The sequence below is a fragment of the Acipenser ruthenus genome, chromosome 22 (genome assembly GCF_902713425.1).
Source record: "Acipenser ruthenus chromosome 22, fAciRut3.2 maternal haplotype, whole genome shotgun sequence".
NCBI lineage: Eukaryota > Metazoa > Chordata > Actinopteri > Acipenseriformes > Acipenseridae > Acipenser > Acipenser ruthenus.
In genome coordinates this window covers 19,240,974-19,268,747 of record NC_081210.1, presented here as the reverse complement: position 1 = coordinate 19,268,747, position 27,774 = coordinate 19,240,974, and the positions used below count along the sequence as shown (strand labels likewise).

Sequence of the window (27,774 nt, the reverse complement as noted above, 5' to 3'; positions counted from 1 at the left end):
TGCAGGGTATTTAAAAAAGCGTCTCTTCAGGGCTGCTGATGAAGGCAGAGCCTGGTCGTGAACCGTAGAGAGAAAGGTATTCAAAAGGGAATCACGCTTTGCAAACGTAGTGCTGCAAAGTGTTTTTTTGTGTATTGTTTTTTGTGTTTTATGGCAGGTAAACAGCTTAGCTGTCCTGCGAGTCAGTCAGGGACCCGCTGTATGTGTAGTAAGTGCTTGTAAGAGCTAGGCTTTTGTTTGTTCATTTTATGTTTCTCTGTATTAAGTGCGCAGAAGTGCTAAACTTCAAGTTCCTGTGTGGGTCAATTATTAAAGGGGCAACGAACGACCGTGAGTGACGGCGTGTGTTACAGCAGTTAAGCAGGAACAGTGGCTCTCTGCCTTTCGAATCTACTAAGTGCTTTTGTTATAGTATTATTTAAAGCAAACTGGGAACATTGCTGAGTATTCTAGCTTTAAAAACGTATTGGAGTCCATCCAGTTCTTATAAACAGTCTGACACACACACAAAAAGAAAAGAAAAAAAAACTAAAAAAACACAGTTGGAGCCAACAGGAAACAGTTTGGAAATGTATTTAGCGAGCACTTGTGTGCTACTTGTTCCAACAAAAGCAATACCTACAGTGTGAAACCAGTTTGACGTCTTGTGTTTTTCTCCCAAGCTTGTTCCTGGCCTCACAGCGGATGGAAAGCATCGTCTGCACATTCTGAAAGACGATAACGCTCCGTGCCAGATAAACTTTCCGACTCTCATTGAAGCTCACATTGGTCTGAATGCTGATATTATCAGGGTCTGTGGCTAGAGGGTTCCAGAGAACAGTTCTGTTGCTGCATCTGTGGACATTTAGTAAAACAGAAAGTTAGACTGTTGGTCTTTTGTACGTACTGGACAGAAACTTAGAAGCACTTTCCATAACACTGTCAATATGGACGTACGAATTTGCAGTTTTGGATATGGAACCGCCCACCCTCTGAGCCCTACAATCAGCCCTATATTAAAGTCTGTCTCCTCTTGTCTTTAGGGGGCAAGGAGATGCAGTTTTTATGAAGTTAATGAAACAGTATACAGTAGGGCTACTCAACCCTGGTCCTGGAGGGCTGCTGTCCCTCCTGGTTTTTGTTCCAACTGTACCCTAAATTACTTAATTGGATCAATTAAGTGCTTATTAGAAGCTTAGTTGCTCCAATTAATTTAGTGTATAGTTAGAACAAAAACCAGGAGGGACAGTGGCCCACCAGGACCAGGGTTGAGTAGCCCTAGTATACAGTCTTCGTGGTGGACCAAAACAAAGATTCACTTGTTAAATATGTAGTACTTTCTAATCTACGAGGGGTGTGTAAAAATATCTAAATGTTTTAATATACACTAGCACCACCTAGTGAATTAATATTGTAATGATTCTGTAAACAGTAAAGCTCAGAATGAAGCCTCCTAGGCAATTGTCTAGAATTAAATGCACCCACATCTAAATACTGCCTTTTTCCTCTAAGAAAACTATCAAGTGTATGATGGAGTCAGTTCTAAAAACACCTAAAAATGGTGACCCGCTACACTCTGGTGGAGAAAGTGAAGGTTTACAACAAATCTCAAGTCTGGTAAAGCATTCTTTCGAGCTGTGTTAACAGGGCCCGTCAGACTCACTTTTTCATCTGGCTGCAGCTGAACCACTCTATTTCAGGGGAGGGAGCCCCCTCGGCCATACAGACCACAGCCTGGCCCTTGTCGGAGGGGTGGTGGTCTGAAAGCTCCACAATCCTGGGAGGCACTACAAGAGAAAGGGGAAGCACAACTTGAGATTCACAACATGAACTTGTGTTTGTGGTGTGGTTTGTAGTAGTGCAGATACTGTCGTTTATTGAACCTCTGCTTCTGTTTTTATCAGGACTCCTTTGAAAACAAGATGTCGATTCTCAGCCTGCATTGCGGTATACAATTTTTAATTGAATATTATTTATACAAATTGTACTGGTTATATAAAAGTCATATAGATGTATGAGGGACATACAGTGACTGGTGGGTTTGGTAACAATTTATTTATTCACCACTATTAAACCCTGGCATTGTCCCTATTACCAAATGCAGTTCACTTACCATTGACATTAAGATCGAAGGTCAACTCCTGGATCTCATCTTCATTAGAGACTCTGATTGTGTAAAAACCGCTCTGTTCTGTTTTAATTCGAACCAGTGTCAACGTGCTGAGGTACCTTCAAACAAGAAAATAGAGGGAGAAGTTATCATTAGCTGGTACTGTTATTAATAATAAAGAATGCACAGCTTCTAGAAGAATTATCATAGCATGTTTTACAAAGGTCTGGAGGATATATTTTGCCAGTACACCGAAGAAGGCACTGGCCAAAATGTCTATCTACTTTACTCAACTTCTTCTAAGTTTTACCTTACAATTCCAAAGGAGCTATTTGAAGGTATCGAAGGCATATTTTGCCGTTATTCTCAACAGTATCAACTACACTGTTACCTGGTCTCTTCTTCCTCTGTGGTTTCCATGGAAACTTCATCGCTGCTCTCCATTACTATGCTATTGTCCTTCAACCAGTGCACTGAAGGCTTGGGGTAGGCCTCTATCACCACACTGACATCGAAGCTCTCGTGGAGTTTGACAGACAGATTCCTGTTGAGGTCTGAGCTTAGCCTGACAAACCCCTGCTCTGTGAAAGTACATAGAAAGACAGGTAAGTATTTCCATTTAAAAAAATAAATAAAAAATAAATAAAAATCCCTTGCTCAGCAAAAACATACACATTGGTGCTGCTTCAAAACAGAGCCAAAATACACATGGTTTTCCAGCCACCCCCTCTATCTGCACACAGAACAGGGCTTGCCATTTACATTGCTATATATATATATGTGTGTGTGTTTGTACTGAAGTGACTTTTTATGCTCTTTGGCTCGGGATGTTTGACCAGCAGTGTAACATCAGGGCAAACTCTAGAGTCTAGAAGCATAAGGTTTTTATTCACTAAACGTATGTTTATCTCAGGGAGGCTGCAACTCAATTTCCTATTTGTTAAATAACAGACAACCAATTCAGTTTAGTAGAAAAGCAGCAGTCAGCAGAATTTGAAGGCTAACTAGAACAAAACCTGGCAAGGAATTAGACATACCAAAACAGAACTAGTTTATTTTGAAAATAATCATTTATATATTAAAATTAACAGGAACAAGTTTTAAGATATATTAAAACAAATGTGACAAATTTCTCCAGTGTTTTATTATTTAATATATATATATATATATATATATATATATATATATATATATATATATATATATATATATATATAGTGAAGGTGCCACTCAGTATATAGAGGTTTGCTATCTCGATGTGTTGAAATTGGTGATAAGATAGAAGATAGTTACATTGGATTCAAATAAAATGAAGATAAGAGAAAGAACAAAGAATCTAAAGAGAAAGAGGAGGAAGGATTATGGTTAAAGTGGGTAAGATATCGCTCAAATACAACATGGCTACAAGCACTCATTCTTCAGACATGCTTTAGTATAGGAGCCATGTATAAATCACTTAGAAATCAGTTATAGTATGTTTTCATTATTTATAGATGCATTATTCACTATTTATAAGGGATATTTAACCACAGTGTGACAAGGCTTAATATCAAAGCACTCAAAGGGAGGCTCTGTTCCTTGATCAGACAACCTACCAAGAACTGTGATCTTGATATGATCATAAGCCTCCTGCTCCCCGACATTCTCTGTGACGTTGCAGTAATACAGGCCTGAATCTTCCAGAGTGGCGTTGGAAATGTTCAGGATAGACCGCAGGCTCCACTCCAGGCCAGCTGTCACATCTGTTATTGGCTCAATAGTTTTGCCTGCCTAATGGAGGGGATGGAGAAGGTTTGCTTTAAAGAAAAATGACCAAAAGACAGTCCGCCAGATTGACAATCTAGGGTGAATGCAGGGCCAATTTGCACAGCTGAACCCGATTCACAAAGCTTTGACTCAATTGAAGAATGTTTGTTTAAAAGATAAAATACAGTTTGCACTGAAGATGAACCCTATACATGTTATTATATAATGTGTCAAAAATAATGTAATTGTATGTAAAAATAATGTGATATCTTGTAACAATTGTAAGTCGCCCTGGATAAGGGCATCTGCTAAGATATATATATATATATATATATATATATATATATATATATATATATATATATATATATATATATATATAGTGATTTTATATTTATATATTGACAAATATATACATCTCATTACTGTTTGTACAGATTAAACATTCCTTCTTTTGCCACTTCATCAGTTTTTATGTATGGGGAGCTGTATTTACTAAACCTTTCTTTTATGTAGGATGGTGGAAATAAAACACCAACATAAAATTTAACCAAGCTCTCTTAAATAAGAAATCTTGTGAATTTATCAGGGAAACAATGGTGAGGTACAGTAACACCAAACCCTATTTTTACCTTGCTCGTACCAGTTTTCTACCAATTTTTAGGTAGCAGGTAGGTTTTTGTCACCTAAAACAGAATTCATTGCTACTTACAGCTTTGCGTGGGTAATCCCAACTGAAATAAGCAAGCTCTGAGCCATGAATGGAACAGTTAACCATAAGAGGCTCTCCTTGCTTCAGTACCGTCTGTGTGGCGTTGATAATGGCTTCAATCGCCTCTGGAACTAAACGTTGAAAAGAAAAAGAGAAGAAAAACAGCATGAATAAACACTACTGGGGGACTTGTGAAACTGAAAGTGACCTTCTTACCCAAAATAAATAACAAAGCAATTTAATATATAACAAAAGAAAAAAGAAAAAAAAAACACTTTGCAATCACATTTCTTAAGATGACTTCACCTGTCCCAACACATCAATGTGAAGGTCCTGTATGCTTCAACAGAGGCAGCCACAATAGAGCTAAGGGAACACATGCTTGTCCCTGCAACACTGTACTCATGTACACAAAAAACAAGGGAGAGTTCATGTGTATGGAGGTAGCTATCAATAAAAAGTATGAGAAAATAGTTACCTATTATGCTGTAAACATAAAACTGCTCTGACTCTCTCTGGGTTCCATTGAAGGTTGCCCTGCAGTAATAGGATTTGTCTTCGACTTTCCCTGTAAAGCCTTCCTGTGGCTTGTATGATCCAGGAACAGGCAGGTCATGTGACTTATCATGAAGGGTGACATTAAAAGCGGGGTTGGTGACAAAGCAGGGAAAGGTGGCTTTGGCGTTCGTTTTCATCACCACTGATTCGCCATGCTCCAGTGGTAAGAACCACATGTCTGGATCTGAGGAAGGAACATACAGCCTGTACAGTAAACCAAAGCAGAGAAAGTCTCATCTCAGTAGCGCACAGTACCATTGCTCTAAGATGTATGGTTATTCAGGCTCTTACCAAAGTGAGGATAAGGAGATCTACAGTGTAAGACCATATTCAGTGCTACAACCTAAGTGCACATGTATGCATTACATCTTTGAACTATATCACCAATGTCAGATGTTTTTTATATATTATTATTTAATTGAACTGAATGAATTCTATAATTATATTTAACAAATCAAGATCCATATGGGTCATTACACAATATATATCTTGATTTACATATATCTTTTATTATGCATCTGTTAACTATACATTTTCAACTAAAAGTTTACAGGAGTTTGGTAATAAACGTTTTTGGGGACATGATACAGCATATGGTATATCATGGATTTAGTTTGGTGTTTTTATACTTTCAAACCAACACAGTCAAGCTTACATTTGTAAAAATAGACAGTGTCACCAACCTGGCACAAAAATGTATGTGCTTTTCTCTTGTTCTTCTGCACTCTTGTGCTGGCAGGTGTACAGCCCAGTGTGTCTCCCCGATACCCTGTGCAGAGTGAGGTTGCTAGATAACTCGCCCTGCACTTCAGTCACATTGGCGTCCTGCCTGTATTTCCACACCACCTTGTCAGGTCCAGAGCAGGTGAGGGTGAAGGTAGAGGAAAGGTCCAGAACATGCTCAGAATCCTCAGGTGAAATGACTGGTCTACGGGCCCCTGTGCAGAACTGTAGAATCGCTTAAAAAAAGAATTAGGTTTGATAGAAATAACTGAAGTATTTTATATATATATATATATATATATATATATATATATATATATATATATATATAGGCAATTGAAGTCAGTGGGTGGGATCAAGCTTGAAGAAGTCAATAACTACGTAAACTTAGGACAGTTAGTTTCGGCAACGGAGAACCAAATGTGCGAAATCAATAGAAGAGTAAAAATGGGCTGGAGTGCCTTTGGAAGATTAAGCATGGTTCTGAAAGGGAAACTACCCTTATGCCTCAAGAGGAAAGTCTTTGACCTGTGCGTGCTGCCAGTGCTAACTTATAGATGCGAAACCTGGACCCTCAATGCAAAAATCACTAAAGAATTACAAACGACTAAACAGAGTATGGAAAGATGCATGCTGGGAACAACAAGAAGAGACGGGAAAAGGAAGGAATGGATAAGAGCACAAACAAAAGTATGCAATGTTATTATAAGAGCGAAAAAACTGAAATGGCAGTGGGCCAGACACGTAGCAAGAAGAACAGACCATTGCTGGACCAAAGAGATATCAGACTGGATCCCAAGAGATATAAAGCGACCAAGAAGAAGACCTCCAGGAAGATGGCAAGATAAAATTAGGAAACACGCCGGAGGAACGTGGATGTGGAAAGCAGCAGACAGGCCTTTGTGGAAAAATCTTGGGGAGGCCTTCATCCAGCAGTGGACTGAAAAAGGCTGCTGCTGATGATGATAATATATATATATATATATATATATATATATATATATATATATTAGGGGTCGGCAGGGCTAGAACATCTGGAACCTAGTACCCAGGGCATTTTTGTAAATTATCCAATTAATAACAGCTAGCGGTGTAGTAAAAAGAGATTCAGTCAGGCACCTTAAAACTCAGACACCCAGTTGCTACCTCTATGCATACATACAGACATACATACAGTATATAAATAGTTCACACATTCTTTTAGGACTGGAATAAAATCAAATTCATAGATCGAAACGAATCATATTGCAATGGATTTCAGTTGCTCTTACCTGTAAGAAGAATGACAGTAGAGAAGGTGGATTTCTTCCAATCCTTCTTCATTTTTCAGGTATAGCTCTGAAAAGAGAATGATTGTTAAACAAGTAAAGGAAACTATATTAACTTCTTCAAACGTTTGAATTCAATCACATCATTAGCTCACAATTGTGCTTTATCTTACAATTTATTCTGCATATAGAATGATTTATTTAATCTGTAAATTAGAAAATTAATCTAGTTTTGACAATCTCTTTAATCCCAAATCCCACACTCTAAATATGTTTTTCAAATATGAACTAGCATTCGCACGTCTAGGCTGTTGACAACCCCCTTAGGCATGCAGACCCTGGACCATATTTAAACACCTTGGTGTGTGCTATTGCTTTCTTATTTAGCAAAAAATCTAATGACGCCAACTAAAATCTAATGATGGCTGGAGTGCCTTTGGAAGATTAAGCATGGTTCTGAAAGGGAAACTACCCTTATGCCTCAAGAGGAAAGTCTTCGACCAATGCGTGCTGCCAGTGCTAACTTTCAGATGCGAAACCTGGACTCTCAATGCAAAAATGACTCAAAAATTACAAACGACTCAACAGAGTATGGAAAGATGCATGCTGGGAATAACAAGAAGAGACAGGAAAAGGATAAGAGCACAAATAAAAGTATGCAATGTTATTACAAGAGCGATAAAACTGAAAGTGGGCCGGACATGTAGCAAGAAGAACTCAATTCTAATGATGCCATCATCCTTATACAGGGAATAAACATAGGAGAATGTAATAACCATAAAGGACATTGGTGGGAGTAAATGCTGTCTTCATTTACTATGTTTAGCCTCTTCAACAAGGAGAACAAAATTAACAACAGTAACATTTTTTTTTTTTTGGTGGCAATACTCTAGATTTCTACTCTAGAATCCTAGAGTAGAGAATGTCTGCAGAGCCTTGTTACTGCATGAATTGACAACCTGAAAAGGACATACATTGAAGATGTCATTGACCTAATACAGAGACCATCGATAAAGCTGGGTCTCACGGTCAGCCAAGGTATGTAACTTGACACTTTTTCAATGTGACATTTAGTTAGGCCTGTGTGCAGTTACTCGCCAAGATACCTTCCCCCTACAGCTCAAGCTGCGTTCCAGATGTCTGGTGTATCAAAGGCATCCAGACAGAAGTAATTCACTGCTTTATTTAATTCAGGGTTCTTGTACAACAATTATCAGGGCAGGTTTTTGTAACAACTAAAAAATAATATTACATTTACATTGAGCACATGCGTTTTAAGTGTCAAGATTTATGATAGTCTGGGATCAGTTTTCCATGACAAGATTCCATTTTTTTTTTCAATGTGGCTAAAACTGTTATCCATGACAAGATTCCATTTTTTTTTTACAATGAGGCTAAAACTGTTATGTTCCCCTTTATAAATATCAAAAGACATAACATAAGTGCATTTTATAAGACAGGGTTAGATTTCCAAAATGTTTTACCCACAATAGTTGAGATGTTAGTTTATGAGTAAGTAGTATAATGCTTGAAGTTATTACTTATTAGTTTAGAATTGTAATCTGTTTTTTCTTTCAGAAAAAGTAATGATTATAGGTAAAGAGATGAGTTTATGGCATGGACTGAAGTCGACCTAACTGTGTTCTAAACTATATTGTAGAAAGATAAGCTTACCAAAGTATAAACCCAAGTCTACAACTAGCTGTGCGGTTTTACATAGGCTGGCACGTTACTTATCAATTACCTCAACGGGACTCCGGCTGTTTGACTGTGTAAGAGTCAGGAAGTTCTAAGGAGAGGCCTGCAGCAGGGAGGGTATGGTTCGATGACAAAGCTATTTGACATACACCATGTGCCAACACCACTAGAAGCTCTCTTTCATCCCCCCTATTATTTCATTATGTAGTTCTTTATTTTATATGATTTTATCAGTGGTTTTATCTGTGGTTCATGGAAAGTGTGGGTGGGCTTTAGAGACTCTTTTGCGATTAAAATGCGATGTTTGTTTTTTCTTCTCTGAATAATCAAGATTCAAATCTCAGTTTCCTGTCACAGTCTGGGGCCCATGTTTTAATCAGAGTCAGATGTTTCTGTAAAGACTAAATTCAGATACTGACATTATGATTTGCAGATTAAATTCAGAATCTGTGATATGTAGGAGGCTGGGATACACTTCATTCAATTAAAATGTAGTTACTGCCTGTATTGAATCACTGGTTACGAAACTGAATGTGTCTGGCACTCAGCAAATACTTTGCAAATGAGATTTCAAACTCAGTACTGCATGACTAACACTGAACCATTCTTAAAAAATATATTGGCTTTTTGAAAAACTACACAGTCAATGAGATGATACAAAAAAGCACTGTATTCATGAATCCATTCTGACTAGGTATGATGATAGCAAACACATGTTTTTTGAAATGTCAACAAACTGGAAATAGAAAACGTAAAGGTAACTCTTGAGCCCACAATTGGCTTGTAAGCCCATTTGAAAGTCCCAGGGCTGTTGTCAGCACTCATTTTGCTCAGAGTTGGGATCTTGCTATGGTTTTAAACACCTTACAGGTGGGCCCTATGCTTATTCTGCATGAGTAGGCCTCACTCAGCTGTTGTAGTGATTCTGAATCCAGGCCCAGATATTTCCTAATTGAACAAATAGCAACAGCCCTGTTAAATTTGTTTCTGGCAATATAGCGTAAATAATGGGGTTGTATTCTGACCCGTGCAGTTGGGTTGCTATGAAAACCTGGCAGTCTAGTCGGGTTGCTATGGTAACATGTCCATTTAGGGTGATTGCACATTTGTTTCAATTAAAATGTTTTTTTTTTTTTTTTTTTTTTACTGTTAGCACTGTGAAAAAAAATAGTAACTGTATCTTGGACTTCAAAGAATTCTTAACATCGTTACATTTATCACCATGTTCTTTTCAGGGTAATGGTGATAAAACACATTAGCAATCAATTGTGAAGTTTATAGGCACCAGCACTGGGAACTCAGTACTGTCTATGCAGCTGAGATAGACTCAGTTTTGGCCCATGGTTCTAGATGCATGAAGAGTACACAGAGAAACCCAGTCGACAGCAGGCATTTTTGCCATTTCCTGTTTAAACATCTCTATGGCCACAAGTGCTGGGAAAATTGCAAGAGGAGGCTGAGAAAAAAAACAAAAAAAACACATTTAACTGCAATAAAGAGAACGTCTTGTTTTGGGACTTTTCCAGTAAACACTGTAAACAACCCATCATTGTCTTTTTCTTCTGATGTTTTCTCATCGCTTGTACCCCAGGCTGCATGTATTTATTTAGCAGCGCTTTTGTTTGATAGTGTGTCACCAGTGAGCTAAAAAAATGCAAGGGGTGAAAGCTTGGTTGCGTATAGCTTTGCACTGTGGTGGTGTTATGTATACATTCAGCCTACATTCATTGGGCCGTTCCAAAGGGTTCAGTTGAAGAGGAAAGACAATCATTCCTATTGCTCTTCTAAGCACAATCCTGTTATTCAAGCTTTGTGATTTTTAGCCTTTCCTCTTTAATCTTACTACATTTCTGCCCCAATGATCATAATTAATTCTCACTAAAGACAATTTGGAACAGAAAATAATCAAAATTACTGGACTAATACACATGCAACCAAAAATTAGCACACCATGGTTACATTCCTCATGCACTAGGTTAATTACTTTGCAGTTATATACATTCTGATATTGTATCAAGAAAACAGCTTTACTAAAAAAGAATACTGCGTAAATAAAACAGTAACAAACAGAGCTCTTAATGTCGATAAAATAAAATGACACAGGACAAACACAAAATCTCCTTTTCCCTCCACAAGATATACAATCCCACATTGTATTGTATTAGTTTACAAACACTGGAAAGAGCCGGCGGGGGATTCCGTTAGAGAATACATTATTCATTCTATTCTCACAGCCTTCTGCTCTGTTTGTGTTTGCCCGTCTCACTTTGGCTACTTCCCTGCCACACTGTTTGAAAGGCTAAAGGGTCCCATTTGAATGCTGCCTGGCAGGTTCTGAGGTATGCTGAGGCAATAACAGAAGCAACATTGTACGAGTGTGAAACTGGGCGCACTCTGCACGGTGGTTGCTTCACAATTTTTAAATAATTGATTTGAGGAGGATACTGTGTATTAGGTTATATACCGTTCTACAGTATATAAACCATAACTTTCAAGACCCCAAAAGTCTCCTTTACAGGTGTAATTGATCCACTGCCTACAAGGTATAAGTCTCTGATTAACTATTTAACTTTATGTAGTAACTCATGTTTGGTACATGTAGGCTGGGTCCGAACCCGAGCACTGAAACTGGCCTTGGGTAGCATCCAGACGTGATTAGGGATTGGTCTTCACAAAGACAGACTACCAAGATTACAACCCTTATTATACTCACTGGAATAACAGGTAATAACTAATAGACTCCTAAAGTTAAGAATCTTAGAATTACACATTCTTATTCTTTATTGAACTGAACCTAATGTGCTTAATTGGGTCACCTAGTCAAGGCAAACCTTCTCTCAGATTCTGTGCAAGCTGCAAGGTTTTAAACAAAGTCAATAGCCTTTGTTGCCTCCTTTAAAATGATCACACCCACAGTCATGACCAGATACTCTTGGTAGCAATTGTCTTGGGGGTTTCTGGTTAAAGTGTGCATTGTCATGCCTCTCTGTCAGCAGTGACTGCTGGGAAAGAAAAGGATTCTGACTGGAAATGTCTGCGTGACTATAATCTGTGTCATGTGTTGTGGGAACAGATGGAACACTCCAGAACAGAGATGCTGGGGTCTGGAAGCTATTAAAGGCAGAGTTCAAGATTGAAATCCGCACGAGGGTGGGAAAAAGATGGAGGAAGAGAGATGAAATGGGGGAGGAGGAGTGCATTTTGAAAATGAGTGTCTTTAAAATCCTCCCAGGAACTTCTAATCTATTGGCAAATCAATCTAGGCTTTATTTGAACACAGTATTGAGAACAGCTTGTCTATTACAGGGGTAAAAACTAAAGTACAGTAAAAGCCACCAGTCCAATTACATGACAGGTCAAACCTTTCAGAAACCAAAAAAATTCTGAGGGGCAGTAAATATAATAAAAGTTGTACTGACTAGGTACCATAAATACAGATTTTTTTTGTTTGTACTTTGGCAAATAAAATTTAAACAGCTTCTCTACCAGGATACCTTAAAACATCTACTTACAGTATATATAATAATGAACATGGAAAATATTAAAAGAAGTGGATGAACAATTTGCTGGATATCATTATTATTATTTGTTTATTTAGCAGACGCCTTTATCCAAGGCGACTTACAGAGACTAGGGTGTGTGAACTATACATCAGCTGCAGAGTCACTTACAATTACATCTCACCCTAAAGACCTCCTGGTTACAAGCCCTTTTCTTTAACCACTGTACCACACAGCCTCCTTAAGTCTTTATTAAGGATGTGATTACTTCACGGTGGTCACTGCTTTGCCATTTGCACTCAGCTTGAAAATAGGAAGTGAGCAGTAACCGTCATTTGAAATGGCAGCAGTGCACAGTTAAATCAGTTCGCAAACATCAACTAAAGGTGAATACTTACACAGAACTAGAAAAAAGTAAAATGGCGAAATGAAGTTCTTAGCAACTAGCAGAGTAATATCCCAAACAATCTCACGAAAGCAGGGTGAGCTGCTTCACAGGAAAAACAAACTTCTAATTAACCGAAGCCTTTTGTGCAGCAAATATACCTCTGCATACTCTTGATAATGCAAAACCTAAAGGGAGAACGGTTTACAGTTTTGGAAAAGCATGAAACCCCGCTTTGTAGCTCTTGCAGTAGTTGCCCTTTAGTGGTTAACAGTATCTGTAACAGTGTAGCTGCACAACGATCCTTCTAATCTTTCAACAATGTGCTCAGGAATGACAGATGTCGAATCAAAAGTGAACTTTTAATGTACATCTTGAAATACCAAAACCACAGTTATGTTTAAGTAGACATTAACTAAAAGGATATTGTTGTAAGATTCTCAATTTACAACCAGATCATTTATTTTAAAACATTTAATTTTAGTGTTCAGATCATTTTTACATTGGTTGAGGAATACATGTAAAATGAAAAGGCACTGTTAAAAAAAAAAAAAATCTAAGTTTACTTTTGACAAGGTGCATGTGTTAAAAGAAAACACATTAAATACATGTTAAATACATTAAATCGATGTTTATTTAGCAGAAATATAAAAATATTACAATGTATTATATTAAATGTCAATGTTTTAAGTACAAATTTTAGATGTGATCATTCTGTGAAATTGTCTATTTTTAGCCGGGACTATGCCATGATTTTTACATATTTTTACTGTGACAAAATCGTACCCTTAGTCATTATATTCAACAAGAGTCATGTAGTGACATATAACACTTCTGAGCTCATACCACATCTTTAAATTGCTCACAGTAACTGTGTTCACTCAGGTCCATATACATGCATCTGGAAACTGCCTTCCACCCCTCCCCCAGTCCCACTAGAAAAATAAACTAGGACGACATTCCTGGCTGAATAATTAATGTAATGATTTTCTCTGTATACACAATATTTTCTTTCTACTTTGGAGGTGTCTACTGAAGACAGTTTTATAAACACTATCATTCGGTTTCATGAGACATCTGGGTAAAATTTATCTGAGGAATTTCTGTAATACACCTTGTCAGCGGTTTAGTCATCCACAACTTAAAAATGCTGAATCAGAATTCTAGGGTAATGTTATAATAAACTCAAGTAACACAAGTAAACTCAAGTAAGTCAAGTAACAGTCAAGGCTTTAGAAACATGTTCTCATCTCTTATAAGCTAAACTCATTCTAACAATTCCCTTATTGTTTTGCTGTTTTATCATTTTGTTTTCCAGATATTTTCACTTGGACTAAGGTGTAGCCAAATGTGTCATGCCACAACACTATAAGTTCGATGGAAGACTTTGGTCTGCTCTCCCAATTCACTTCCTGTGTTACAGATAATATAACACCGAATTCCTGTAACACAGTAAGTGAATATATGAGTTTGATTGGCACAAACATCTTATATCATTGAAATGTAAATTAGATAACTAGATTAAAGTTTAAGAGACACTGTTAATATTATATTGTAATTATAATTCTTGCTGGAATAGAAATATCTGTTGTCACAATGTCATAATTAATGTTACAGTTATTCAGGAACAACTGAGGTGAAGGTATTGTAAATCAAATACCGTTTATTCATATTTTTCAAAAGAAACGTTTTTTTACACTTACAAATACTGGAGAAAGCTTTGCACTGTAGTAAAAAAAAAATCATTTTAGCAGGCTACAGGTCAGTTTCCTCAGCTATTTAAAACCTGCTCCGCTTAATTCTTTAAAAAGTCTTACTCAATTCACTGGGAAATTACCTCCTTGGCAAAATAAAATACATTTCTTTTCAATGCCAAAGTTGAACTTATGGTAGAAAATATTTTTTTCCATTTCCAGCATCTTCTCTCAATGCTGCAAAAGAACGGTATGGTGTGCTGGTTTAGTAAGGGCCTAATCTATTTAGTAATGTTCTATGGCGGTGACATGATACAGGGATCCTCCCTGCATCTTCTGAGATCTTCATCACTTTCTACATTTACATGCATAAGGAATAAATACGGTTTTACTCTAATTCTCTTGAATTGGTAAACCAATGTGCAGCGATTACAACTGGGGTTCAGAGGAATCAGTGCTTCTGATCCTGACCTCTTGAATCCAGTTAGAACCCCATCCAGATTCCGAAATGGGTTTACATCCAGATATACAGAAGATTTAGGAATCAATCCCTCTAAAAGAGAACTTGAATCCAATTAGATTTTGTGAATATAAACAGGGCAACCGTTATCGTTTCACTAATTAAACTACAGTTCTTTAATCACTGGGTAACATAATCCACTATCTTAATACTTCGTGTAATATGATTTGGTGTAGTAATAAGTACACCAGGGATTAACGTACACTGTGACAATGTCAGTCCAATGTTTGTGAAGCTGCTTATATGATGATAGAAATTGTATGAACTTCTTTTAGTGTTAAATGTTCATGGGGGAATTGTTGAAGTGGAAGTGTGGAGTAGTGATTAAGGCTATGGACTTTTGACCAGAGGGTCGTGGGTTCAATCCCTGGTGGTGGACACTGCTGCAGTACCCTTGAGCAAGGTACTTTACCTAGATTGCTCCAGTAAAAACCCAACTGTATAAATGGGTAATTGTATGTAAAAAATAATGTAGTTGTATGTAAAAATAATGTGATATCTTGTAACAATTGTAAGTCACCCTGGATAAGGGTGTCTGCTAAGATATAAATAATAATAATAAAACACACACACTCTCTATTTCGGTAATGATCTCTAAAACCCCTATCCAACTCCAAATAAAAAAATATTTAATTTGTGTATTCTGGGCAGCTATAATCGGTAACAGTTCAGTCACCCGTTACAAAAAGCACAGGTTCATGGTAAATAAACTAGAACTTCAATTTTGGGAGGTTTTTGTATTTTCTTTACACGATGAAAATGAAAACATCTGCTTGGAGTTTTTTCAAAAATAACATTGCAGGCAGCTTCAAAACCTTGTGAATATTTTTCCTGTTGCCACAGATGAACTAGAGGGAATACTTAACCAATAATGAGTAGGAAAGAAAGATTCATCAGTTTTTGTCCTTTAGCGGCAATTTAGGCACCAGAAAAAAAAACGCTTGGCCTAAAATATTGAAAATGTTCCTTATAATGGCCAAATTGTGTTTCTAGCTGTGTAAGGTTTGCACAGAATATGAGCAGCAAACCAATGAAAAACAACACAGAATACTTTCATAGCCTGGATATTCCTTGCATAAACTGACACAAACAGAACAACGTCCATGTTTTCCTGCTTTGTACCAGTCATTCTTTCAGAAACAATAAACCACCTTTAGACTTTGATTAACTTTCCTTTACAAGATATTAAAAGATCCAATGGCTTAGGGCACTGTCCTTTTGCCTTTTGGTCTAAACATGCATTTCTTTGTCTTGTATGACTTGTTTGATCCTAGTATGTATTTTTTGGAACTTACAAATGCCTGCTTCCACAGTGGCAGTTCTTAATACCACCACCCTAAAATCTACGGACCTGATTTCACTGAATTCGTATTGTGTGTTGTAATGTTACAAAGTGGGCCAATAAAGAACCCCCAGATGGATTAATATAGAGTTGAAAAGCAATGGTATTTAGATGAGCCACTGTTTCGATCATAAAATAAATTATGTGTATTTCGATTGTGGCAGGATGGCTTGCAGTGGTGAGGTGTGGTGACGTCACGGACCAGGAAGTAACTGAACCAAAACCGCGGATGGGCGGGTGAAACTTAATGCAACAGCGTTCAGCTGATTTTATTAAATCAATAAACCAAAATATTTAAACAAACAAAACACAACAAAACAAAAGGGCACGTTGGCCAAACAAATAAAAATAAACAAATAAGCAGATACTTAGCAGTTGTTTCTCTTATTCGCCTCGCTCTCTCCACTCTCCGTACTCTCCTCTGTACACTCAACCCTGCAGCATGGACAGCTGCAGGTTCTTATACTTTGGCCGAGGGGTCTGCACGAGTTTAGTAAGGATGCGTGATTGTCAGCTAGTTAAATAATCAGTAGCTGATCAGCCACGCATCCTCACGAGGTTTTTAAAATATACAAAAACAATAACAAAAGACGCTGCGCTTTTATCCGCGCCGCAAACAAAAATAAAAATAATAATAAATAAATACACTCCGCCACAGATACATATGAAATGTTTGGTAGTTTCAAAACCCTATAATATTAGTCTAGGATACTGTATTATATTGCAGGAATGTCTAGGTTCAGGGCTTTTAAAATAATATGTATTGTAAAAGTAGAAGGTAAATGCATTGACTGTAATATGCTCTGAAATAGATGAGCATAGCTATTTACTCCAAATCATTTGCACATTCCTGAAGAAATGAACACCAATTATAATTCTAAAAAAAACAAAATAAAAACTGATGAGTACTTGCAAGCTCCATGTCTGTTGTTAATGTCTGGCTTGGTAACTTTATTTAAATTTCCTTTCTGATAAATAGCTTTGATAATATATCTAGTGGTCCAGTTTGCAAAGATGCAGCTTGAGAAGTTGAGTTGGTTGAATTTTGTATTTGAAACGCATCCGTTCTAGTTGAAGAAAAAAATATATTGTTTTTCTGTGGTGTAGTATGCAAGAAACCCCAGCAGAAAACTACAGTTTCCGCATAGAGTGGGGTAGGGTTACAGATTGTTCACACCTGTTAGGGAGTCCATTTCTTTTCCCTGCTAGGGACATGCCTTTGCCCCCTGTGTGGGAGGACTAAAATGGACATTGAGATATGTAGCAAGACAGCCAGCATGCAGGACTGTGGGGTGGTCGAACAGCTGATAATGTCCCAAAGAACAAAAGACAAGTTTATAACAGAAGAGAAAATGCTAATACAATGGTGTTGGGATATGGTAATGCGCTTGTGGGAAATGGATTATATAAAAATTTATATTGCACCAATTTGTTTATAATTTAAGCTAATAATGGTCAGCCGGAAATAAAGGTTACTGTTGCAATAACCTGAGAGCAAAAATAAAATAAACCATCTGTTTGAATATACACCAGTGTATACCATGTATAAATAACCCTCTTTCAACCATTAGTATTCCCATTGTGCACTCTCCAGGCCTGCACCATTTACAGATACTGACAGAATTGGTCTTGGAAACACTTTTTGGTATGTAAGGGGTTTGGGTTGGTCTGTGGGAAAGCTGAGTTAATGTGTTTCAGTAAAAACAAACTTTAAGTGGCTTTTATCTTTGCAGAAGGATTTATCTCTCTTTAAAAAAAAAAAAAATCCTGTTGCTTACAGTTCCTAATGCAGTTCTTCCAACAATACCTCTACATTCTCTTTAAAATATTGTAAAAATAACCATTAACATAAAACAAGCTGATATTGGAAGGAAATACATGTTCAGTATTGTTTACATTTTAAATCCACGTCTTCATGATACATGAGGTTACCACGCATATTTAAATGGTATGTTAGACAGATGTTATAATGACTGTAACATATTGTATTAATTTCCTCCAGTGGGAATGTATACAAATAAATTCAGCTGAGGAGTAGGTGAACTCAAATGTTTGCACTTCTCTGGTTTACATGCTACATGCTGCATTGTGGACGTTTACCTGTGTGCCTGTCTAGAGGTACTATGATAGGATTTCCAGTATTAAGAGCAGAACTTGGCTCATCTTCGAGACATCAAACACAGACAGTGGGCCCTATTCATAAAACAACTAAACAAACTATTGGACTGACAAGGCACTGTGTATACAAGCTTTGCAAGTCAAAATGGTAAGTCTATTTTTGATCGTGTGCCAGGCTTTTCTATGCTCTCACATCTTGGCCTCTAAAGATGTAAACCAACACCCATGTAGATCTACAGTAAATGCTTATTATATCAGTCTGATGGAGCGTCTGAGGAGTGAGACCTCCTAAAACTTAATAAGATCACATGATTTCCTAAACACTGTACTTTGACACTGCACAGATTGCTAAAACAGGCCATTACAACAAACCTCTGTGTTTAACAGCAAGGACGACCAGCGCTGAGCAGTAAAACAAACAGTTCTGTGTATTTAGAGAGAACTTAATGGGCGGAAGGCTGTATTTACCTGAACAGTCAACATTTTAATTGAATACAATTTTACGTGAAACTCACTTTAGAAAGAAAAAGAAAGACCTTTGTTCCTGTTGAATGGTAATATAGCGGCCCCTAATCGCAAGTGTTATTCATTTGATATTCCCAACCATATCACCAAGACTGTTCAAACCAACTTTATTGGGAAGCTGACCAGTTGTGGATATATTCACAACCTTTCCTTGAACTGTGAATCCTATCAATAATTGTGAAAATCAATACAATATCACATATGCATGAATAATTAAGCTTTATATTGGCAACATTATCACTGTTCAAACCAACTTTATTGAGAAGCAGACCAGTTAAAAATACAGGGAATGCCAAATTAGACAGCTGACAATAAATTGTATTATTTGGTATCCCGTGTTTCTCACTGTAAATACACCCAATATCAATCAAACCCTTTGTGTGTGACAATGGGGCACAGGCAGACACACTGTAAATTTGACATTTCCAGGAGCTCCACTGGCTGAAATGCACAGGGGATACCAAATAATACAGCCGTAGACCATGCTATTGTCAGCTGTCTAATTTGGTATATAAAAAAAATAGGCTATTTTGAAATCGGCATAGTCGTTTATAAACAGGTAGGTCGCACTGTTAATAGATTAAGCATTAATAATTTAAAGATTGTTTTACCATAACTGATTACACACAGCACAAAAATATCATGCCGTCCTGTTGAAAAAGTTAGTAAATGATTGCAAAATGCATCTGACAGCTATTGCGCGTGCACGTCATTCGTATTTTACCTCAGACACGAGCAAAAGGAAAATCAGACGTGATTGTGGGACGATCTCATTTTACGCATGCGTAATGCACCAGGGATACTGATTTCTTTGAGGGGGGGGGGGGTTACTGAATTGGTAACACCTGTTCACAGAGCATGCAGCAAGTAAGTGAAAATACCAGCTTCTCGATTTCTTAGCTGTGATATTCTGGTTATAAATTGAGCATAAGTGGTTAAAACTTACATTTAAATAACATATTGAATGTGTGCATGTAATTACTTATTTTCCTTTAGCTAGGGACGCTGCGAGTCCACTGAGCCTGCGCACCCGCTCTGTGAACTCCGTTACCCGTCTACCTGGGCTCAGACCCCAAACAACAATGAAATCACACAGGTAAGTACATTTTGTTTCATTAATCACGGGTTTCATGCTTACAATATACTCTGCACAAGATATATTACATACACAATAAAATACAAATAAAATAGTCCATATTTTAAATGTAGGTTGCAAATGTCAGAAACGGTGTGGATTTCACTCCGTTACAGGGATATTGTATGGATTTTCACAAATTATTTATAGGATTCACAGTTGAAGGAAAGGTTATGAATATATTCACAACTGATCAGCTTCACAATAAAGTAAGTTGAACAGTCTAGGTGATATGGTTGTGAATATCAAATGAATATCGAATTTCAAACCCACTTTACCACGTGAGCAATGGTGCCTGCTAAGCAAACGTGTGTTACACATGCAAATCCTACTGATCTCTAGGCTCTACACCGAGCTTGCTATTTAAAGTTTATTTAAATGGACAGAGTTCTTTTATGATGTGGTGTTTATCTAACTGTTCAGACTTCAGACAAAATAACATGAAGCCACAAACATGTTTTTTCTTTCCTCAGTGTTTATGAAAAATCGGCACAGACTAAATCCTGGAAATTCCTCACAGCTCATAAAAATGTTCCAGTCTGGACCGATACATTACTTAACTTCTCTGCACAGCAGCGTCAATTGCAACATTTTTACAAGATGGAATGTACCCACATTAAGAATATTTAATCTAGCCCAGGTTATTCAATAAACGAACCAATTAATAAACCAAATTATTTCAAAAGGGAAAACTAATAGTATTTTCAGGGTCTTTATTTTCTTTAAAATGAAAAAGATGACTTTGTGTACCATGTTTATGAAGATGAAAATCTTTGAGCATCTATAAACTTAACCTTGTGCAATACAATGTAATTAAGATGCAATTAGTACTTCTGAATAAAATAATACTGTAATTTAGTATACTGTAGTTCTGCTATATGGGTACAATGTGATTTATTGACTAAGTTGTGCAGTATATTGTAATGTGTAGTTTTATAACAAAAATCTCCATTTGCTGATTTCAGTTAAGTGTGATTATAAAACCTAAATCCTGATCTTTCTAGAAAGTTACAATAAGATCAATGCTTCCTTTATATATGCTGCAGAGGCTTAAATCAGCTGTCTGCGAAGGAAATGCTGTCATTTAACAAGATATTACAACTCTCACGATCTTAAAGGAGCAGTGACCGAGGTGCTGGCTGCCCTTTTAAACTATCCCCATCTGGAGTAATGAAACACTGTCTGGCCCTTTAAAATCTGCATGGCATATTATCTCTTGCTGGTAGAGACAGTGCAGCCCCACAGCTGAATATAATTATTGCCAAATGCGATCCTAAACTCCTCTCCCAAACCCTAGACAGACTTTACTCATGTTGTCATCTTTAAAAAATATAAAAAATCTCAATGACAATTATCCAAAGTTAAACTTACAGACATGTAGTTACCTTAACTACTAAAAATGTAAGCATTTTTTAAACAAAGATTTTGCAGAATTCAAGCAATTTTATAACATAATACATATTTATTATTTATTTCTTAGCAGACACCCTTATCCAGGGTGACTTACAGTTGTTAAGATATCACATTATTTTTACATACAATTACATTATTTTTTTACATACAATGACCCATTTATACAGTTGAGTTTTTACTGCAGCAATCTAAGTAAAGTACCTTGCTCAAGGGTACAGCAGCAGTGTCCCCCACCTGGGATTGAACCCACGACCCTCCGGTCAAGAGTCCAGAGCCCTAACCACTACTCCACACTGCTGCCATTTACCGTATTGAATTTTATTTTTTTTGCATTCTTATTTTATTTCAGGTTTCTTGCGACCGTTTGGGACCAAATTCAAAGATGCTGAGAGTACCTTAAGGCTGATCTAATCTTTATAATCAACCTGCTTGGAATAAATAATTTATATTGTGGCTTTCACCAAATCTGAATAATTTTACAAAGGGTCTTTACATCTCTCTGTCCTTCTCTCTTGCCAATATGTGCTGTACAATATGTGGTTTTCAATCTGTAATCTGCCTGGAGAGCATAACCACAGTTCAGTGTACAGAGCAGCTGCAAAACTTGAAACGTTCATAAAATATAATAAAAGGGAGCTCTTTCTCTCCAATCTGCTGCCCAGACGGCAGTTCAAGCCTGGCAGGTTCACGCTGGAGTTCTGTAATTGCGTTTGCTTTTCTAATAAAAGCAGCTGTTGGTATGTTTGCTGTGAATGTACAGCTGCAGAATGCATTAACTGATGGAGCAGTGTTACCTCTCCATTCTGCTATTCTGTTTGTTGTATTTTCTGAGAGCTGGCGGGGGTGTTCTAGCAGCAGGCTTTCATAGCTGTTCATGTCATACGATAATTTGATACGTACCATATTTTTGGGGAAATTTTCCTTGGCATTTAGAATGAACCTGATTTTTGCTGAAAATTAATTTTTTAAAGTGTATATTAAATATTATGCACTCAAATGTCACCCATCTGCTAGGGATGTCTGTGCAAGAAGATTACTTTGCTGGTACACAAATCATATATGAAATATCAGTAAGACTGCTGGTAAATTCCTTTGCCTGTGGAATAACAGGTTGTAAAGACAGCATTTACAGATTAGATTAGTAGTTTAAATACTCGGTGTACTGTACAGTAAATATAGGGTTGCTAAATTGCAGTGGAGCTAAACTACAGTTGCATTGCAGTTGGACTGAAATCTGTCTACACCCTCCTGATGAGCTGCACTTTCACTATGTATCTTTCGGCAGTCTCCTGCTTGAGTTACTGTAAGCTCTGTAGGAAAAGAAGACCCGACGAGACTGTGGGCCCCTTGCAGTAAATGCCTGCTTCTAATTAACTGACAGTAATGCAATTGGTAGCAAAGTAACTACTCAAAGTGCCCAGCCCCTTATAGTCGGGGCATTTACCCATACCGAACCTCCTCATTTACTGAAGCAGGAAGAACAACAATCAAATGCACTATTGTCAATCCAATAGCACTGCACTGTAATCGTAATCCTTGTGTATTGTATTAACCAGCCAGGCATGCACTGACAATATCCCACTGCTGTACTCTTGAAACGCTCACTAACTGCTGCTTCATTTCTTTCATTTTCATTTTTGCTCAGGAAAAGTGAGGGACAATGGCACTAGCTATGGTCAGGCATGGTGCTAGCATTTCATGAGCAGCATACAAGCCCCGCACTCACAACATAACCCCTGTCTTCACTCCTGGGTCTCACTCAAACAGATTTCCAAATGTATTTCCAAACTGTGTATTATTTGGATTCATGAATGTATTCTGGCGGCTAAGTTGAGACACCAAGCTAATTTTACTTGTGACTTGTGCTGAATTGAAAACCAGACCAGGTAAAATACATGCTGGCAATTTAGCCCATTATTACACCTGGCCCTCCTTATTACAAGGATGCCAAGTATATCCTGTATAAAATATATTATCATTATACTAAAGCAGGCATTAGATGCCAGATAACTGTTCTATGTTATAGGTGAATGTATTTAAACAGTCTTAATACCATTTTAAAAACTGATTTTCTGAGGTCCTCATTTCACTGTATATGTATTGTATGTAGTAAAGAACTCCGGAGAGACATTGACACACACTTCACAGATTTGACAGACAGGTGGCCACATTGTCAAACATGGTCTAAATGCGTGAAAGTAAACAGTACAAGACTTACACAGGCTCTACTGAATACAGACAAACAGGGAAGATTCTCCAAGTCAATCCCAAATACAACATCATGGAGGACCTTACAACTTTGGAGGGAAACTTATTTTTTTTCCCATATGTGATTCATATACCAGCGCTAATACAACAAAATGTAACTGTTATTTTGTAAATAAATAAATACATTCTAATTCAAAGGCTCCTATCTAGAATGGTTAAACTGGATTATAAAAGCAATTTGCCTAAATATGTGATAATGTGTTTTTTTTTTTTTTATCATACACTACTGATAAGAACAAACTTTAGCGTTAGCCAAACAGATGTGACCTGTCAGCAGCACACTGTCAAACCTTAACAGGAATATGATAAGCAAAGCATCAATTCTATCTGGCTGATTTTGGAAAGGTTTATGCTTGAGTCTGCGCATGATTTGGCTAATTTGTTACAAAATTATGTTATGTTCGGTGCTCTCCCATCAGCATTTTACAAATATATAGCATGACACCTTACTTACCTTCATTTTGGATCTCTTCTTGAATAATTGCTGATAGTTTCTAAAGCACTATATAAAAATGAATAATAATAACAAGCTGTCTTGCAAACAAAAGCAACACATTTATTTTGAGTCTAACACTATTGTGTGGGATCCTGTAAGTGATTGGTGATATTAATTAATACAAATAAAGTTCAATAAAACTGCTATTCTAAAATACAAACCCCAAAGTATATGAACAGCTAAACACATGATAAAAATGTAATGTTAGATACGTAACTACCACTGATCATATCATTCCCAGTAATGTATGTAAAATGCAGCCACACCAGCATACCAATGATGCATGCATTTGTACAGTGTCCATAACACAACTCCTTTCCCTAACGTTATTGTATCAATGTTATTCTATAACAAGTTCAAGTGTATAGAAAAGAGAAAACTTGGCTGTACTGTTCACAGAAAACCTTGGCAAAAACATCAGTCCAGAACAGAAATCACGAAATGTGGTTTTGTTACCAGCAGTTTCCATGATCCCAAACTTATTAAAACTATAAAGACAAACTTGCACGCTAAGGGAGAGAAAAAAAGAAATAGTATATAATGAAAATATTCTTACCTTCAAAACAAAAACTTTTCACTTTCCACTAAAGTCCAGCACCGATTGGCCAATTTAGAAGGATTTCTTTGTGTTATCCTTTAAAGCATTGTAGAAGTGTAGTTTCTGACTCCCAGCCCAACACTCCCTCTGAGCAGCCGTATGGACTGAGTAACAGTTTCCAATTAAATTCTCTAGTACTTGGGTAGATTCCTTCAGTCTGTGTGGATGGCTGTCCTAATCAGTTTTAACCCTTAGAGCACCCTCACAGAGGACTGATACCTTGTTTGTTTACTCAACTGAAAGGACAGGGGGAGACACTGATACAGGAATGCCCAATAGTCTTTGTAATTGTATATATATCAAACTACTTTTAACAAATTAAAAAAAAAATCTATATACAATATGTGTATGCTTTTAATCTTTATTAGTTAACTGATGCAAGACTAGAAATGTTTTGCTGTCCTTTCCCACCTTTTATGATGTTCTCACTCTAAATTTTATAAATTTCTTTCACTTCTTGTTTCTTTCACGGTTTACATCAATCAGAAAGGTACGAAAAAAAATCCCCAAAACCTGTTTTGGTATGCTTCACTGATTGCAACCAAAAACCCCTTTTGAAAACTGCGCATTTTAAAAGGAGTTTTTTTGTGACTGGTAATGAATCAGAGGAGGGATCGGAACAAAAGAACTGAACATTAAAAAAACAACTGTAACAGCTCTTGAATAAATTTAAAAAGAGTGCGAAATAATACTTTTTCCTCTCGGGTCCCAATGTGAGACTGTGTCTGTTTTCAATCTTGGCTTTTTCCCTTGCTTTTCCTTTTTTCTCTTTTCTCAGGATATGAGTGGATGGCTAGAAAATTCATAACCCATGCCAGCAGCTGACCTAAGTTTTTTTTTTTTTCGTTTTGTTAAGAAGGGTTTTTTTGGGCTAAATTAGACTCTGCAGACAATATTGTTACAGTAAATTGAAACGCCTTGTGTAACTAATTAAAAAGCTGCTGTGTATAAAGCTATTGGATTGAAGCGGACAGTGTACTGTTTGTCTGAAGACAAGTTGTGGTACACAACTGTTAGATCTCTTTACACAGTTATTTAGAAGACCTTAATATAGATTTAATCAAGTTCCATCTACATTTATATTTGCTTCACAGTGATTAACTAACTGGAATTGAAATAGAGGACCAGTCTGTGGACTAAATGTCCTTTACCTAAAAAAAATGCACTTTATTTCAAAGAAGTTTTTTTGTATTAGTTTGCATATATTTCCATTTGTATCCCTATGGAGCTGTTATCTGTAAATTAAAAACATGCTGGACAAATCCCTTTTTTAACCCTTATAAAAGTATAATAAATCACAGTGGAAGTATAGGTAAGGATTGTAAATAACAACGAGATATGGTAAAGCAGATTAATAAACATGGCAAACCAGTGTAAACTATGGTAAATACACAGTATATCCATGGGAAAAGCATGGGAAAACTTAAAAAAATACAGTGCAAAAATACTGTGGTAAACTTTTATAAGTGCAGTTCTTGTTTTAATTTAAGTGGCCTAACAAAACTTGATGACTTGAAGGAGAACGTCTATTTGCTGTACTATAAATTTAATTTTATTGAGGTAGAAGCTTAACATTTTATTAGAGATTTATTCTTTTACTTTGGAGATGTAATTGTCAGCAGGACTCCATGCAAGGGTGCTGCCCCGTGTTTGTGTTTTTTAGCTTTGTTTTGTTTGAACTAAGCCCACTGTAACTATATGTGTGGCTATCTATTACTGGTGCTACTTCTTATCCTCCTGCATTAATTGTATAATCTAACTAATCACTTCATCAAGGTATTTCTCCAAGTCAGTGTTGGTGGCTAGCTTGGTTATTAGCAGAATGTCTTCAGTCTCCAAAGGCAGTAGATTTTAATCCTCTGTGATCTGTTCCAACTGCTCCTTTTGGTGTTTGTGTGAATATCTTACTTATACAATACCTTCCTTGTGAATGAGTGAAAATATTTAATCCTACTCAGTTTGGCAAGCCCTACTGCTATAATCTTGATCCATTATTCTCTATAGCCACATGTGAAACGTAGGAAACCAGTAGGAACCTTCAATTAGGGGATTCCAGGTCAGATAGACAGAAACTCTTGTCTTTAAGCACAGTCACAGAATGCTGTTGAAGTGTCTTGGGGGACAAGCGTAAAATGTTTCCTCAGTTCAATGGCCAGCAGTGTCAAGCTTCTGAGTGGGACACATATCCTGTACATTTGAAGCTGACCCAGAATGAGTTACAAGGAAGGAATGTCTCCATCTCTCCAGTTTTTAACATTTAAAGCCAAACAACTAATATACTGCTTGTACTGATAAGGCCCTCTGAAGAAAAAATGATGTTGCTTGATGACAACACTGCACTATGCAGATATGTTGACAGATATAATCAGGCCCGTCGAGAGAAATTTAGGGCCATGGTACATAATGTTGGCTGAAGGCCCACACCACCTCACATCCCTTCTGTCGTATTTATAGATTTAAACAGCAAAAATCTAAATGGATTTCATTAATCAGTTTTAACCCAACTTAAAGATATCTGGAACAAAAACTTAAAAAAAGAGGCAGGGAGGGGGGGTGAAACCATTAAAAATGCCTTTTTAATGCACAAAAATCAACTCATTATTTAACTTGAAGTCCATCTTGGATTCTTGGATTTACTGGTGATGATATTAAAATAACACCACGATTCAAATAGAAAAAGTGAATGGGTGCATCTTAAATCTCTGAGTCACATCTGCCAATCTAAGATTTGAACTTGAGATGAGTTTCTGAAACTGTAGTGGATAGCTTATTGAGAGTTTATGAGTTCAGTTTCCACAATGACAGGGTTAACAGTACAGCAAGGGGGACAGGAAATGAATGCATTCCTTTTGACAACAGCTATCTGGATTTTGTTTTGATAAGCAGGGCCAATGGCATTTACCAGTGGGAAACCAGCAGGTTGTAAAACAGTTCTTACAAGGGATTTCTGTTGTTTAATTCAACAATGTTCTCATAAAGACAGGAA

At 36.9% G+C, this 27,774-nt stretch overlaps 1 protein-coding gene and 1 long non-coding RNA gene across 2 annotated transcripts in view; one reads left to right on the top strand and one right to left on the bottom strand.

Annotated features, from left to right (window-relative positions):
- LOC131696521 (platelet-derived growth factor receptor beta-like) overlaps nt 1-25,488 on the bottom strand; it is a 41,835-nt gene extending 16,347 nt beyond the window's left edge. Inside the window, exons 1-10 of the mRNA XM_034051780.3 lie at nt 24,747-25,488; nt 7,100-7,166; nt 5,789-6,064; nt 5,026-5,289; nt 4,548-4,678; nt 3,685-3,859; nt 2,481-2,670; nt 2,093-2,208; nt 1,643-1,766; nt 623-834 (exon numbers count right to left, since the gene is read on the bottom strand). Of these exons, the coding sequence (XP_033907671.3) occupies nt 623-834; nt 1,643-1,766; nt 2,093-2,208; nt 2,481-2,670; nt 3,685-3,859; nt 4,548-4,678; nt 5,026-5,289; nt 5,789-6,064; nt 7,100-7,151 (1,540 nt within the window). The 5' untranslated portion in view covers nt 7,152-7,166; nt 24,747-25,488. The remainder of the gene's footprint in view (nt 1-622; nt 835-1,642; nt 1,767-2,092; nt 2,209-2,480; nt 2,671-3,684; nt 3,860-4,547; nt 4,679-5,025; nt 5,290-5,788; nt 6,065-7,099; nt 7,167-24,746) is intronic.
- On the top strand, nt 19,696-20,834 carry LOC131699435 (uncharacterized). The gene is made up of 3 exons (XR_009308144.1): nt 19,696-19,745; nt 19,875-19,974; nt 20,487-20,834. It is a non-coding gene; the product is annotated as an uncharacterized LOC131699435 (long non-coding RNA).
- Nucleotides 25,489-27,774: the final 2,286 nt, after the last annotated feature.